Genomic DNA, 18,050 nt, shown 5'->3' on the forward strand with positions numbered 1-18,050 from the left:
AAATATCTAAATTCATAAATAATAATTCTTTATATTTACAATTTCATTTTTATTTTAATTTTATAATTACAAAATATTATAAAATATCTAAATTCACAAATAATAATTATTTATCTTTGAAGAATTCAGAGATTTAAATATAGAAGATAAGTAGATAAATATCATATAGTAGATATATTTTCTGCTTCTGCCAGGCAGAAGGGCAGCCTCTGCATAATTTTTTTTAAATTTTATTTTTTAAAAATAAATTTATTTTATTTTCCTTTATTTTCACTTTTATTTATAAATCTTTTAATAACTCAATTTCAATTATTTCATTATATTTTCAATCTCATTAACTCTCTTTCAAAAAATATCTAAATTCGTAAATAATAATTCTTTATTTTCACAATTTCATTTTTATTTTAATTTTATTATTACAAAATATTATAAAATATCTAAATTCACAAATAATAATTATTTATCTTTGAAGAATTCAGAGATTTAAATATAGAAGATGAGTAGATAAACATTATATAGTAGATATATTTTATTTATGTTTTGTAATTTATACTGTATGTAAATTAATTTATTTGTACTATGTTATCAATTTATAATATTTTTCATCATATAACCATGGTGTTTCTCCGCCACAAGTGAGGGATTATAAATAAAATATTTGGGATACTGTTATCGGTTTTAATAATTGAAAAAAATTTATGTTAAAAAATTTTAATTGAAATTTTTTTTTTAAAACTGATTAAATGGGCCGGGCCAACCCGATTAAAGCCTAACCTGACCCGGCCCGATTAAAGTCTGGCCGGCCCAATTAAGGCCCGTTATTATATGGGTCGGGTCTTGGGCCTTTATATTTCAATGGGTTGGCCCGGCCCGAAGGCCCATTACTGTTTGGGCCTTGGGCCCAGCCCGACCCATTAGCCCAATGGGCCAAGCCAGAGCCAGCCCGATCCATTGGCATCTCTGGGATCATCTATTTCACTTTGCCACTTGAACAAATCAAAAATCGTCGGATGGTCACTTCTCTCAACCAATCAACGGTTGATCATTCTCCAATTTCTTCTTCACCCTCAAACAAAGCCACCTGACAACCGAACATTAAAACGAAACCTTCTGCCACGTGTCGGTTTCCCTTAAGCCATTTTAATCTAAACTCACCTTTTATTCAGGGCACCCACACATTGGGAAATTAATTAAAATAGGCACTCGATTCGTTGCTTAAATCTTTTTTGGCAATAATTACTAACTTAAACATTTTTAAGCAAATGATATTTTTCATTCCATGAATACCCTTCATCTTATTTCTCTCTGTTTACAGTAACTTTCACATATTAATCTCTTATATTTCAAAGGATATGCATTAAGCTTAATTTTTCTGTAATGAATAAGATTTACAGAAGAAAACAAGATATAATAATGGATACTTATATACTTTTACACATTTATAAAATGATGGACATAACTAATACAGAATGTGTGGGTTGTGTCAGATGAAAAAGGGTGTCCATCTCTTCGAAATGGTTGGAAACGTTGTGAAAATGAGTGAAAGGGTGGGCATATCCTCAAAACGGTGTGTTTTTTTGAGCAGATGCGAAAATGTGCGAAAGTGTAATAGGGTGCGGCAATGATGAAAGGGTGCATGGAAGGGTGCGACAATACTTAAGGGGTGCGTGACAGGGCGTGGCAATGTTGAAGGGGTGCGTTAAAGGGTGCGACAACGCTGAAGGGTGGCTGAAAGGTGCGACAACACTAAAGGGGTGCGTGGAAGGGTGCGACACTTTGAAAAGGTGCATTATAATCTCAAGGGGTGCGTGAAAACCCTAAAAGGTGTGTCATTCTATCTATAGGTGCATGGATGGTGTGTTATTCTCTCCAAGGGCGTGTGCATGCATGCATGCACAATTCATCAGCTGTAATGAAAACACTTTCATACAAAGGGGTGTGTGAAAATACAAATAGATGCCTGAAAATATAAATAGGTACGAAAAAAATAAAAACGGGTGGGTGAAAATACAAACAGGTGGGTGAAAATATGAACGGGTGCATAAAAATACAAAACGGGTGAGTAAAAATACAAACGGGTGCGTGAAAATATAAACGGGTGCGTGAAGATACAAAATCAGTGTGTAAAAATATAAACGGTGCATGAAAATACAATCAGGTGTGTGAAAATGTAAAAAGATAAGTGAAAATATAAACGAATATATGAAAATACAAACGAGTGCATGAATTATAAAAGGGGTGCAGGAGATATTATAATATATATTATTAATAAAATATAATATATATTATAATATACATATTAATATAATATATATTAATAATATATATTATAATCTCCTACACCACTTTATAATTCCCACACCCCTTTTATAATTCATGCGCTCATTTTAAAAATATAAACAAGTGCGTGAAAATGTGAAGTGGTGCGTGAAAATACAAAACGAGTGTATAAAAATACAAACAGATACATAAAAATACAAACGGATGCGTGAAAATGTAAAAGGGTGCGTGAAAATACAAAAGAATGCGTGAATTATAAAAAGGGTGCGGGAATTATAAAAGGGTATGAGAGATTATAATATATATTATTAATATATATTATATTATCACATATTCGTTTGTTTTTTTACATACTTGTTTATATTTTCACACATCTGTTTGTATTTTTACGCACCACTTTGTTTAAAAATGTTTTCATTATAGCCGATGAATTATGCATGCATGCATGCACACACCCTTGGAGAGAATAAAGCACCATCCATGCACCCATGGATAGAATGACGCACCTTTTAGGGTTTTCACGCACCCCTTGAGATTATAACGCACCCTTTCAAAGTGTCGCACCCTTCCATATACCCCTTCAGCGTTGTCGCACCCTTTCACACACCCCTTCAGCGTTGTCGCGCCTTTTCACCCACCCCTTCAGCATTGTCGCACTCTTCCACGCACCCCTTCATCATTGTTGCACCCTTTCACACACCCCTTTACACTTTCGCACATTTTCGCACCTACTCAGAAAAACGCAACGTTTTGAGGATACGCCCACCCTTTCACTCATTTTCGCACCGTTTCCAACTGTTTTGAAGAGACAGGCACCCTTTTTCATCCTACACAACCCACATATCTTGTATTAGTTATGTCCATCATTTATAAATGTGTAAAAGTATATAAATATCCATTATTATATCTTGTTTTCGTCTGTAAATCTTATTCATTACAGAAAAATTAAGTTTAATGTATATCCTCTGAAATATAAGAGATTAATCTGTGAAAGCTACTGTAAACGGAGAGAAATAAGATGAAAGATATTTTTGAAATGAAAAATATCATTTGCGCAAAAAGGCAAAAGTTAGTAATTGTTGCCGAAAAAGGTTTAAGCGGTGAATCGACTCCCTATTTAATTAATTTCCCCCCACACGATGCTTTTTCCCTTTGTAAAATGTGAACTTTCTTTGATGTTCTTTCGTATCTCGGTCTCTTTATTCTAGTAAGTTAAACTCTCCGATGAGTTATGCGGTCACCGGCCTCTACCTTGCATGGCAGGATCCACCCATCGATCTGGGTCTCCCTTGGTTTTTTTATTTGAAGCCCAGAAAAAGGACCAAAAAAGAAAAAAAAGGAAACGAATTGTGTTGTTATAATAGCTGTTTATTGTAAGTATTTTGAGTTTTTTTTGGGGGGTGAAAATTTTTTTAATTTTTGTTGTGAAGATGAATTTAAGAGCAGCGGAAGATGAAGAATTGGTTTCGGTATCGGTATCTGGTCAAGAAATTGATGTAATGAGCGACATCGATTGGCAAATGTTAGATACGTGGAAGTTTTTCTTACATGGGGCGGCGCTATTTTATCGGGTTTTGACAGCTATTTATCCTGTAGTTGTGTTAAAAGACAAAACAAGTTGCCTATATCCATGTGAAACAAGATAAACTGAACTCTAGAGCCTTAAAGGCTACCTTCTTAGGATACCCTACAGGGACTAAGGGTTATAAAGTTTGGTTAATTGATGAATTAAAATGTGTGGTTAGCAGGGATGTTGTGTTTAATGAATTTGCTTTTTATAAAGATCTGTTTATCTCTAACCAATTTCAGTCTAAACAGGTTCATATTGAGGTGGAGAATTCTGACTTGAGAAATTCAGCTAGTGTTGAGTCAAGTGATGGACCTAGTTTAGGCTCAGATCCAATTCATGCTTTAAAGTATGAAGATAGGGGTTTGAACCAGCAACCATCACAGAGTCAGAGTCAAAGTAGTTTAGACAATGATTTTTCTGATTATCAATTGGCTAGAGATAGGACTAGAAGAGCTACTAAACTGCCATCTAAATATGCTCATGCAGATCTTATATCATATGCATTTAATATAGGTGATTGCATTGAATTGAATGATCTTTTAAATTTCAAACAAGCCTATATGAGTAAACACAAAAAGGAATGGTTAAATGCCATGCAAGCTGAAATTGATTCTCTGCATAAAAATAACACATGGATTCTTGTTAAAAGACCTAAAAATAAAAGGGTTATAGGTTGTAAATGGGTTTTTAAAAGAAAACTTGCTGCTCCAGGCTTTGAAAATGGAAGGTTTAAGGCTAGAGTTGTTGCAAAGGGTTTTTCCCAAGTAGAAGGAATTGACTATCATGAAATTTTTTCACCTGTTGTTAAACATATATCAATAAGGCTTATTTTATCTGCTGTGGTGTTATTTGATTTAGAACTTGAACAGCTAGATGTTACTACTGCCTTCCTTCATGGTAATCTAGAAGAGCAGATTTATATGGAGCAACCAGAGGGTTTTGAGAAACCTGGATCTGAAGATATGGTTTGCTTACTAAAAAGGTCATTATATGGCCTAAAACAGTCACCAAGACAATGGTATAAAAGGTTTGATGACTATATGCTCTCCATTGGCTTTTCTAGAAGTAACTTTGATAATTGTGTTTATTTTTTAAAAACTGAAACAGGCAGCTATGTTTACTTGTTGATATATGTGGATGATATGCTTATTGTTTCAAAGAAAATAAGTGATTTAACTAGGTTGAAAAAATTGTTAAAAGATGAATTTGAAATGAAAGATTTAGGACATGCAAAAAGAATCTTAGGAATGGATATTAATAGAGATAGAATTAAAGGTATTTTAACTTTGTCTCAATCTGAATATGTTAAAAAGGTTCTTGAATTGTATGGTATGCATGATGCTAAATCTGTGAATACTCCTATAGGTGCTCATTTCAAATTGATGTCTGTTTTGCATGATTTACCTACTGATGAATCTGAATATATGAAAAAGATTCCTTATGCAAATGTGGTAGGTAGCTTAATGTATGTTATGATAGGATCCAGGCCTGATATTGCTTATGCAATTAGTTTGGTGAGTAGGTTTATGGGAAAACCTTGTAAAGCACATTAGAATGCTGTGAAATGGGTATTAAGATACTTGAAAGGGTCATGTGATTTTGGTCTTGTATATACTGCATCTGATACTAACAGTTACATGTTAAAGGATACTGTGATTCAGATTATGCTGCAGATTTAGACAAGAGGAGGTCTCTAAATGGCTATATTTTCACATTTGGTGAAAATGTGATAAGCTGGAAGAGTTGTCTTCAACATATTGTTGCTTTGTCTACAACAGAAGCTGAATATGTTGCATTGACAGAGGCTACAAAAGAAGCTTTGTGGCTGAAAGGTATAACGGAAGAGTTGGGGCTGCATTGTGGTATTCCTGTGATCTATTGTGACTCACAAAGTGCAATACATCTGTCTAAAAATAGTGCTTTTCATGAGAGAACAAAGCATATAGATGTTAGGTTGCATTTTATAAGAGAAATTTTGTCTAGAGTCAGGTAATTCTGTAGAAAATTGCTTCAGAGGTGAATCTTGCTGATATTTTGACAAAGGTAGTTCCAATAAATAAGTTTAAGAGTGCCTTAGACTTATTGCAAATTGGAAAGTTGTGAGTCTGTCTTGCAGAGGTGTTTTTTGGCTAGTTAAATTCATGTTTGAGTCTTGTAGTTTTCAAACAAGGTGGAGTTTGTAATATTTGTTTAAAAACTATAAGGGCAGTAGCGTAATTAGAGCTTAAGGATGCATGGGTCTTTTCATTTATAAGTGAGGGCAGTTTGGTAAACTTGCTGGGTGGTCACTTTGTTGACCTAAGTATATAAACATAATTTTGGCCGACTAAAGCAGAAAGAATATTGAGAGAAAGTGAGGCGTGAGCTGCTGTGTTTTCTTTCTCTGGTTTATGTGTCTTGTGGCTTCTTGTGGCTGCTGTGTGGCTGAGTTTGCTCTCTGAGTTCGATGTGCGGTGTCTCTACGGTGAAGTCAGGTGCTCTTTGACTTTGTATTGCCGTGTATTTTGCTTGTATATTGCTTTGATGTACAGTGAAAGATCCGTGTGTTTGTATATTGTAAATCGAACTTGATATTAGTGGATTTGACTAGAGGAACATCTCTGCCTTGGATGTAGGATTTCGTTTACGAGATCCGAACCAAGTAAATCGTGTTATTCTATTTTTTCCTGTTTTTCGCGTTTATATTGTTCGGATCGGATTATCTTTGGGTTCGGTAATATAAATCTATAACAATATATAATATAATATATATTTATATATATAATATATTATATTATTAATATAATATATATTAATAATATATATTATAATCTCCCGCACCACTTTATAATTCCCGCACCCCTTTTATAATTCATGCACTCATTTTAAAAATACAAACAGGTGCGTGAAAATGTGAATGAGTGCATGAAAATACAAAACGAGTGCGTAAAAATACAAACGGATACGTAAAAATACAAACAGATGCGTGAAAATGTAAAAAAGTGCGTGAATTATAAAAAGGGTGTGGGAATTATAAAAAAGGTGCAGGAATTATAAAGGGGTGTGGGAGATTATAATATATATTATATTAATAATATAATATATTATATTAATATATTATATTATTAATATATAATATAATATATTATTAATATAATATATATTAATAATATATGTTATAAAGGGGTGCGGGAGATATTAACATATCTCCCGCACCTCTTTTATAATTCACGTATTCGTTTGTATTTTTATGCACCAGTTTATATTTTCACACACTTGTTTGTATTTTTACGCACCATTTTGTATAAAAATGTTTTCATTATAGCTGATGAATTGTGCATGCATGCATGCACACGCCCTTGGAGAGAATAACACACCATCCACACACCCATGGATAGAATGACGCACCTTTTAGGGTTTTCACGCACCCCTTGAGATTATAACACACCCTTTTAAAGTGTCGCACCCTTCCACGCACCCCTTTAGCGTTGTCGCACCCTTTCACCCACCCCTTCAGCATTGTTGCACTCTTCCACGCACCCCTTCAGCATTGTCGCACTCTTCCACACACCCGTTCATCATTGTTGCACCCTTTCACGCACCCCTTTACACTTTTGCACATTTTCGCACCTACTCGGAAAAACGCAACGTTTTGAGGATACACCCACTCTTTCACTCATTTTCACACCGTTTCTAACCGTTTTGAAGAGACGGGCACCCTTTTTCATCCGACACAACCCATACATCTTGTATTAGTTATGTCCATCATTCTATAAATGTGTAAAAGTATATAAGTATCTATTATTATATCTTGTTTTCGTCTGTAAATCTTATTCATTACAGAAAAATTAAGCTTAATGCATATCTTCTGAAATATAAGAGATTAATCTGTGAAAGCTACTGTAAACGGAGAGAAATAAGATGAAGGGTATTTTTGGAATGAAAAATATCATTTGCGTAAAAAGGTAAAAGTTAGTAATTGTTGTCGAAAAATGTTTAAACGGTAAATCGACTGCCTATTTTAATTAATTTCCCCCCCACACATTGCTCTTTCCCTTTGTAAAATGTGAAATTTCTTTGATGTTCTTTCGTATCTCAGTCTCTTTATTCTGGTAAGTCAAAACTCTCCGGTGAGTTATGCGGTCACCTGCCTCTACGTTGCGTGGTAGGATCCACTCGTCGATCTGGGTCTCCCTTGGTTTTTTTATTTGAAGTCCAGAAAAAGAACCAAAAAAAAAAAAAACGAGTTGTGTTGTTATAATAGCTGTTTATTGTAAATATTTTGAGTTTTTTTGGGGGGTGAAAATTTTTTTAATTTTTGTTGTGAAGATGAATTTAAGAGCAGCGGAAGATGAAGAATTGGTTTCGGTATCGCTATTCGGTCAAGAAATTGATGTACCGAGCGACATCGATTGGCAAATGTTAGATACCTGGAAGTTTTTCTTGCATGGGGCGGCGCTATTTTCTGGGGTATCGACAGCCGTTTATCCTGTAGTTGTGTTAAAAGACAAAACAAGTTGGTAAGTGTCAAGTTTCATGTCTCATATTAATCATCAGAACTGACACTCCATCATCATCATTGCTAGCACCCACCAGTCATCATCACAGGTAACTTTTGTCGGAAAGAAAAACAACTAAACTGGCAAGAGCAAAATTAAACTCTTCACGATGTGGTAATAAATAATTAACTAAAAATAATTTTATTATAGTAAATAATTAAAGAAAAATAAAAAAGTATAATAATTTAACGTAAAAACTTCCAAAATTAAAAAATTAAAAAATTGGATATTATCTAAATAAACCAATTTATTATATCAAAAATAATAATTCATTGTTTTCAATTTGCAAATAAGTACACAACCTTTCAAAATAACATAACTATAGAAAAATAATGAATATCACAACAAACTTATAAGTTTATATCTCACATTTTGGGCATAAAAAAAATGTCTTCATTATCCAAAATATAAAACCAAATGTACTTAAAATATTGTTAAAATTTGATAGCAATCTAATAATAGATAAAAAAAAATGCGTATTTATAAGAATTATCTAAACTAAATTACACAATACAATTACTCACGTTTCAATACAGATAACAGTTTACCTGAGAAGCAAATGCAATCTCCATTGTTCAGAACAAATAAAAATAAGTTTTTTATCAGTAGTTTATAAATTAGAACAATCCAATAATAAAATTGAAAACAAATAAAAATCTCCTACAAATATATATTAAAAAATCAAGATAACATTTTTGTTTTCTCTTCTCTCAACTTTTATTTTACTTTTGTGTTGCATATATTTATTTTATATAATATATACACCTGATTTGACTGAAACAAAAAAAAAAAAAGGAGAGAGAGAGAGACGAAGAAAAAAGCAAAAGGGTGTTGAGTCACCTAACTTTTTTGATTTCCGGAGCAGCCACGCCCCAATTTTATTTTTCTATTCAACCCAGCAACTCTAAATTAATTTCATCTAATTTTACCTTTCAATTATTGGGCCAAATGATTATTTGTTTCAAGCCTTATCCAAGTACCTTAATTAATTTGCATTTAAAATGTGGAAAACACGATGAAAATCCTGTAGAAGACAGTGTAATTTGCTTGATGCATGTTTTCTGTTTCATTTTTCCTTCAATTTTTGACTTATTTGCAAGTGGGTTGTAGAGTACAATATTAAATTAAATTAAATTAATATTCTCCATGAAAATATCATTTCACCGTCGATTAAAGGTTTTCAAAATCCAAAAATCAGCAAATGGGATTTGGTGGGTCATCGTGGTAGTAATAATAGGAGGCTTCCGTACCGTGTCTGTGGAAAACACATTGAAATGCACTTGCGTAATTAATAATATTGTTGAATTCAATGAAGTAAAGTAACCATTAAGTCTAAAGGTGGGAGGGAGTTTAACTTTAATATGTCGTCCTTGTTTAGGCATTCTTTATTTGATATTGACATAGTTGACCTGAACCAGTTTTTAAAAAATTGAATAAAAATTGAGAATATTTACGAAAAAAATTAATAAAATAAAATAATTCTTTAAAATTCGATTCAAAACTGATCAACTAAAAATTCGATTTGATTAATTGATATTTTTGGTTTAATTCAAAATCGATTAATCTTTAAATCAATTCTGTTTCGATTTATGATTTTTCTCAAAACGAAAATTCAGTTCAGTTTAAAAGATTAACCAACCAATTTGGTTAAATGGTTTTGAACACCCCTAAAGGGTGCAAATCCCATCACTAACAATATCAAAGATGTGGCTGCGTATTTGAACACAATAAATGCAGCGTCTATTTTGGTTCAAGAATTTTTTGCAGTACAGGCAATTTCGTTGAAATTTCAATTAATAGACAAGAGGTTGAGGTTGATATTCTCTCCTACCCTGAGATTACAGGGACGGAACTGGCAGAGAAATTGCAGAAAAGAAAAACAATGTCAAGGGAAATGGAGATTATTGCTGAAAGTAACACTCAAATGTTGTATGAAGCAAGCATGAGGGGATGTGTAGCCACCTTGAACACATTGATACAGAATGATCCAATCATTCTCCATAATCGAAGTTTTAAGGAACAAAATTAAAATTCATCCTCAAAAGTAACATTTTAAAAATAAAGTCTAATTTCGTGTTAAGGAACGACATTAAAATTTCATCTTTTAAAAATAATATTTTAGACAAAACTAAAATTATTTCAAAAAATGAATCCTAAATTTTAAAAAATAAAATTAAAATTTTGTCTTTAAAAATAATATTTTGAGACAAAATTAAATTAAAATTTTGTTTCTAAAAATAACTTCCTGGGACAAAGTTATATATATGTTAAAAAGAATTTCTCTAAGAACCAGACAAGTAAAGCTGTCATTCATCGTACAGACTTCTAAATCACAAACACGCCTGCTTTTTTGAAAGTGAAATATCCATTACTGAGAGTGCCTTCAGGCTCAAGTGGTTGATATTCTTTCTTTCTCTAATTACAATTCTTGGAGATAAAAGAATCCAAAAAGGAGAGAATTTCAGCAAAACCAAGAGAAGACAGAAATGGAGATTCAAGCTCAGGAAGCAGCTCAAAATGACACTCAAATTCTGTATGAAGCAAGCATGAGGGGATGTGTCGCCACCTTGAACATATTGATACAGAATGATCCATTCATTCTCCATAAAATTTCACTCACTCCCTTCACTGAAACTCCCTTGCACATCTCAGCTTTGCTTGGTCATGTTGAGTTCACCAAGGCGATTGTGAGCCAAAAGCCTCAACTTGTCACAGAGTTGGACTCTTTCAAACGCTCACCTCTTCACTTGGCTGCTGCTGAGGGCCACAGGGAGATTGTCAAAGAGTTGTTAATAACAAACAAGGAAGTAAGTATGGTTGCTGACCAAGAGGGGAGAATTCCTCTCCATTTGGCTGCAATGAGAGGGAGAGTTGAGGTGATACAAGAGCTAATAAGTGCAAAACCTGAGTCAATTCTTGTGCAACTCCATGGAGAAACAGCCTTACATTTGTGTGTTAAGCATAATCATTTGGATGCGCTCAAAGTATTGGTGGCATCAGTTGATGATGAGGAGTTTCTCAATTCCAAAAACCTTAAAGGGAACTCTATCTTGCAAGTATCTGCTATATTGCAACAATATGAGGTACAAGTCTTCTTATCTCTTAATTTGCTTAAATTTTAGATAGGGTTAGATTTGGGTCGAGCTTGTTTAAGCTCGAACTCAGTTTGAACGAATATAAAATGAACTTAACTCAATTGAGTTATAGCTCAAATAAGCTTGAGCTCGAGATTGACTCTGTGAGTTAAATATTTTCAATTTTGAGTTTTGTGAGTGTTTAGTTTGTCAAGTTCATTACCCTCAAAAAATTTGACTTGAATTGACTAAAAAAAATTATTTTGACTAATACACATCAAAATGATATCATTTTAATACTGAATCGAGTTTAAAGTCTGAGCTCGAGCCAAACTCAAACTTGACTACTTTCAAACAAGTCAAGTTTGAGCACTTTTGAAGTGAACTCAAGTTTAAATATCGAAGCGAGCTTGAGCTTGAATCTGTGTAAATCGAACCGAGCTCAAGTCCCAAATAGCAGGCAGGCACTTCATGTTTGCTAGTTGTATAACACAACATATATGGTGAATTACTGAATTATCATTTTGCTCACTGTGTTTTCTCGTGTTATTTCAATTTGGCTGAACTTTATGCAGACCACTAAGTACTTGCTTTCAGTGTCAAAAATAAGAGTGGATCTGAACTCCTTCACCAAAAATGGCTTTCCAGCCTTCGATGGAATCTGCAGAAATGGCACAATTCAAAGGAATTTACAGAACAATCTCATCAAAGAAACAACCACCAAAGCTAAAACCATTCGAGCACCCCAAAAATTTAAATCAATAATAACATCATTCTTCAAATGGAGAAGGCTCAGCAAGCACAAGAGCGATCGCTATGAAAGAACAAGAGGCAACTTGATGGTGGTGGCCACTTTGATTGCCACCATGAGTTTCCAGATTACAACAAATCCACCAGGTGGCTACTGGCAAGAAGACACCGATCATTCGAAAGATAAGACCTGCCCAGAGGAGGCAGATTGCAGAGCTGGAACTGCAATTCTTGCACACATTGATGCGTACCACTCCTTAACAGTGGCGAGCATAATCTCATTCTCGGCATCGCTCAGCATAATTTTGTGGCTCATTAGTGGAGTTCCTCTCAGGAATAGAGTTTCTGTGGGAATTTTGCTGGTAAAAATGTGGGTTGCGTTGTTATTTGTTGCCTATGCATACGTTATCTCAATAAGCTTGGTAATGCCATTTGAGGAAAGATTTGATAGCTCGAATAGACCGTGGCTCCAGGTCCCCTGGTGGATTAGGGCTTTGTCGCTTATCGGTATAACTTTTATACATGTAATAAGATTTTGCTGGTGGGTGTTGAAGAAGCTGATTTTTGTGGCTAAATGGTGCCGTTTTAAGAAGAAAAAACAGCTTGATCAGCCTGTGGTGAGTGTTTAGAAAGATCGGATGTAATCTTATTATCTATCGAAGTGGACAAATTTGATCAATAAATTATGTATGAGCAATAAAATTTTATGTAATCTATTGATAGACTTGTAATATTCTATCAGTTAATGTTGCATTATAAGTTCTTATTTTGGATGGAAATTTAATAAATGTTTGATTAATTATGGATTCTTAGCGCCCTATCTAAGAGTCTCGATCCTAATTTTGATTTCTCATATATTATATATATATAAATAATAATAATAATAATATCTTATATATCTTTTTTTAATATATAAATAATATGTTAATATATGATTAAGTGTTATTATTTTTTTAATTCAAAATTATTTAATAATATACATAAAATATACATATATTCTTGTATTTAAAGTAGGTAAATATAGTTTCATTAATAAAAAAACATATAGAGTTTTGCATTGATCGAAATATTATTATAACATGTAAGGTCTATTTTTATATCAACTCATAAAATTTATAGTAAAATTCCTAATACATTAACATATCACTCATTGTTTTTTTTTTTTTTAATGAGAAATTTTTATTTAAATTGAATTGTTCTTTTAATATTATACCGTTCATAACAAATAAATAAAATTTTAACAATATTATATATATACACACTTTTAAATATATAATTATGTATATGATTATGTGTTATTATGTAATTATATATTATTTTATTTTTAATTTAAAATCATTTAATTATATAATGATATATGATTTATGTATTTAATTGTATATGCATAATTTTATTGTGCTCGGGATTGTTTATGGATGTCTATGTGGATATTCATACACCCTCCCACACCTGAACCTACCTTAAAGTGGATAGGATTTATATGCCACCTTACATCAACTAGACAAAAATGTTTGGATCATCTATTTTATTCCACCATTTGAACAAATCAAAAACCGTCGGATGGTCACTTCTCTCAACCGATCAACGGCTGATCATTCTCCAATTTCTTCCTCACCCTCAGACAAATCCACCTGACAACCGAACTCCTTTGTAGAATGTAGACTCTCTTTGATATTGTTTCGTATCCCGGTCTCTTTATTCCGGTAAGTCGAAACTCTAAGGCTAGTTATGCGGTCACCGTCCGCTACCTTGCGTGGTCAGATCCATCCGTCGATCTGGATCCCCCTTGGTCTCTTTATTCCGGTAAGTCGAAACTCTCCGGCGAGTTATGCGGTCACCGGCCGCTACCTTGCGTGGTCAGATCCATCCGTCGATCTGGTTCTCCCTTGGTTTTTCAATTTGAAGTCCAGAAACAGAACAAAAAAAAAAGAAACAAAACAGAGTAAACCAGAGCAAATTTTGTGGTGCTGTCTATGTAACACGGAAACGAAAACGGAGAAACGTGGAATCGCGAAGACAGAAACATGGAAACATATTTTCTAAAAAATATAGAAAACAAAAACGTGGGAAACTTATAAATATTAAAAATATAAGGGTTTTTATTGTGGTGGCCAGCTTGATGGTGGTGGCCAGCTTGATTGCCAACATGAGTTTTGCAGATTGCAACAAACCCACCAGGTGGCTACTGGCAAGCAGACGCCACTAATCTGAGAGAAGAAACCTGCCCAAAGGGGGTTTGCAGAACTGGAACTTCAATTCGCGCATACACTCATGAAAATGAGTACCACTTATTAACATTCGTGAGCAGAGTCTCATTCTCAGCATCGCTCAGCATAATTTTGTGGCTCATTAGTGGAGTTCCTCTAGGAATAGAGTTTTTGTGGGAATTTTGCTGGTAAAAATGTGGGTTACGGTGCTGTTTATCGCCGGTGCATACTATTTGTCAATAAGCTTTGTGATGCCACATGAAATACTTGATAGTATTAGTAACTGGTACCCATGGGTTTATGTTTGGTCGCTTATCGCTATAATTTTTATACATGTAATAAGATCTTGCTGGTGGGTGTTGAAGAAGCTGATTTTTGTGGCTAAATGGTGCTGTTTTAAGAAGAAAAAACAGCATTCTATTGATAGACTTGTTATATTCTATCAGTTAATGTTGCATTATGGGTTCTTATTTTGGATGGAAATAGGAGGGAATAAAAGGATGAAAAAATTGAATTTAACAAATGTTTGATTTATTGTCTATTTGTCTTAAGTCTTACTTTTGATTTTTCTTATCATATTAAATATATAGAAAAAACCGAACAATGTTATGGGTATAATTTTTTATTATATAAATAATATATTATTATTTAATTAGATATTATTTTATTTTTAATTTAAAATCACACAATTACATGATAACATACTCATTTTTGTACTCAAAGTGAGTACGCATAGTTTTATTGATAACTTTATTTTATCCCTAAAATTATCATTTGAGACGAAACTTAAAATGTCCTTAAAAATGAATTCTAAGTTTTTGGGCATGAAAGTAAAATTTTGTCCTATAAAATTATCATTTTCAGACAAAATAAAATCGTTCTTAAAATTATCATTATGAGACGAAATTAAAATTGTCTCTAAAAATAAATCTTACATTTTTTTTATATAAAATTAAGATTTTGTCCTCTAAAATTATTATGCTAGGGCAAAAATAAAATCACTCATAAAATTATCATTTTGAGACAAAACTAAAAATGTCACTTAAAATAAATCCTAAGTTTTTTTAAGACCAAATTAAGATTTTGTTCTCTAAAATAATCATTATGGGACTAAATTAAAATTTTGTATCTAAAAATGATATTTTGGGATAAAATTTAAATCGTCATTAAATATTTCACACCTAAAATTCTCATACTGAAACGAAACTAAAATTATCCTTAAAAATAAATCATACATTTTTGGGACGAGATCTTAATTTTGTCTTATAAAATTATTATTCTAGAACAAAAATAAAATCACCTCTAAAATTATCATTCTGTGATAGAACTAAAAATGTTCCTAAAAATAAATCCTAAGTTTCTTAGGGTGAAATTAAGATTTTATCTTAAAAGATAATCATTTTGGAATAAAAGTAAAATATCATCCCTAAATGAAACATTTTAAGACAAAATTAAAATCTCCCTTAAATATTTCATGCCTACATTGAATATTTGTCGTATTGAAGGCTAACACTTGCCATTAATCATCACATATAACTATTACCATTTTTAATATAGCATCCCTTGATTGTTGCGTGAGATCAAATTGTAATCATTCCCTTCTTTCTTATTATCTACCGTCAATTATTTAACTGCGGATACTCCCATTGCATATATAACGACGGCAGTTTGTGAAGGGATATTTAAATTTTTGCCACAGAATGGGTTGACTTATTGATTATACCATATTTTTTATTGAATAAACATTTTTACCACTTTGTCTATAAAATACTTAAATTACCCTTATTTTTAACTATCATAGAATATTGTTGTTGCTGCTTTTCATCACCACTGATTAAATTTTCTCCACCAGTAATGAATATGCACAGAAAGGCTCTGAAAGATGTACGGTATAAAGGCGAAGATATAAAATTAATGTCCAGAGCAGGTTGGCATTCACGCCGACGCTTGGCAGGAACGCAAAGCTTCGGCGTCCCATCAAGTAGTGTTTTGCTGTTTTTTATTCAAATCTAGATTTTTGGCAACTCATTTTCAGTTTAATTATTAATACATTAACTATATTATAATAATATTAAACAATATGGTAACATAAAATCATATCATTAAATAATAATAAATTATTTTTCACATGTAATCATAAATATAAATCTGTCATATAAGATTAAAGATAAAGGTAATTTAGGTATTTTAATAAATAAAATGGTAAAAATATTTAAGCAATGTAAAGTATGATATAATTATATAAGTGGACCTATTTAATGACAAAAATTTCAATATCCCATTTGCAAAGAGGAGAGAATTTCGGACAAATGCAAAACCAAGAGAATTTCTCATGACACATCATCTATATCACAAACAATCTTAAAAATTTTAAATTTCTCATTTACACCTCTATTATATCATTATTTTTTCTTAAAAATGCATCATTATGTATTAATAATATAGATTATATCATATTATATAATATATTTATTATATCATATTAATTTAATATATCTCATGATACGTATCATTTTACATATATATTATATTATATTATAAAATACGTATCATATATTACAGGGTACTAATATCTATAAATATATCAATTTTGCTATCTTTATGGTAGGATGTATTTAAGCTATCTTTAAGGTCCCTAGGTGAGTGATCTTTGAAAAAATACACACCCCATATTCTGTAAAAAAAAAAAAATCACCTAGAAGATAGCACACAAGCATGTTTCAAAGGTATATTCTGTAACAAATCATCTAGCAATAGCGGGAGGTCAAATTTTATATTCCGCAATTATAAATATTTTAGTTTTTATCTTGTATATTTGTGACTGTGCATAGATAGAAACACATATTTATGTGTTACATTTGGTATCAGAGTTTTCTATGGCCTCTGCCTTGTTTTGTTGTTGAATTGTCTTAAATTTTGTGTTTAATTCGAATTTGTTATAAAGAGAGAAAATTTATTTTTGGCATTTTCTGTTTAAAATTATTGTTTACATGAATTTTACATGAAAAACTAAGAATTTTGATATATGAAACATCAAAATCGGAGTTTTATACGCTGATTTAGGGTATTTTTAATATTTGGGTCTGAAACCGAATTGATCAATCCGAACTATGACCCGGCTGGAGGTTAGGGACGGCATTCAAATGACATGTCAGCTTCATATGGTTTTAGTAACCGACATCTCATACACATTTTCAACCTCTTACGTACTAAACCGATTCAGCCGACATGTAATCTGCATTTAGAATACTGGTACGTGCTGTCGTGACACCCAAATTAAATCCTAAATTTCTGTAACAAAAATGTAGTAAAGGAAAGTAGGGATCGATCCCTCGAAGAGCCTTGATTAGTACGTCGTTACAAATAATCGAAACAAAGAAATAAAAGGGGGGGTTTTGAAGTGAATGCAAATTATAATGAAAAACAATAAATAAAAATTCAGTAAAATAATCTAAAAGAAATAAATCAATTTAACAAACCTTGGTCTTCGGTCACATCCACCAATGGAACTACGATCGATCATCGAAACCATAAATATCAAATTAATTAATTGAATATTCGTTGTGGTATTAAATTAACCTGTCCTTCCTTACGATTAGTTAACCAAAAACATGTATTTCAATTAACCCTT

The 18,050-nt window shown here is 32.2% G+C and overlaps 1 protein-coding gene across 1 annotated transcript; it reads left to right on the forward strand.

Annotated features, from left to right (window-relative positions):
- Positions 1-10,796: 10,796 nt before the first annotated feature.
- On the forward strand, positions 10,797-12,921 carry LOC123219419 (ankyrin repeat-containing protein BDA1-like). Its single transcript, XM_044641379.1, has 2 exons — positions 10,797-11,471; positions 12,038-12,921. Exons 1-2 carry the CDS (start codon positions 10,875-10,877, stop codon positions 12,839-12,841), a joined length of 1,401 nt encoding a protein of 466 aa, XP_044497314.1. The 5' UTR covers positions 10,797-10,874; the 3' UTR covers positions 12,842-12,921.
- The last annotated feature ends 5,129 nt before the right edge of the window (positions 12,922-18,050 follow it).

Source organism: Mangifera indica, chromosome 6 (assembly GCF_011075055.1).
Source record: "Mangifera indica cultivar Alphonso chromosome 6, CATAS_Mindica_2.1, whole genome shotgun sequence".
Taxonomy (NCBI): Eukaryota; Viridiplantae; Streptophyta; class Magnoliopsida; order Sapindales; family Anacardiaceae; genus Mangifera; species Mangifera indica.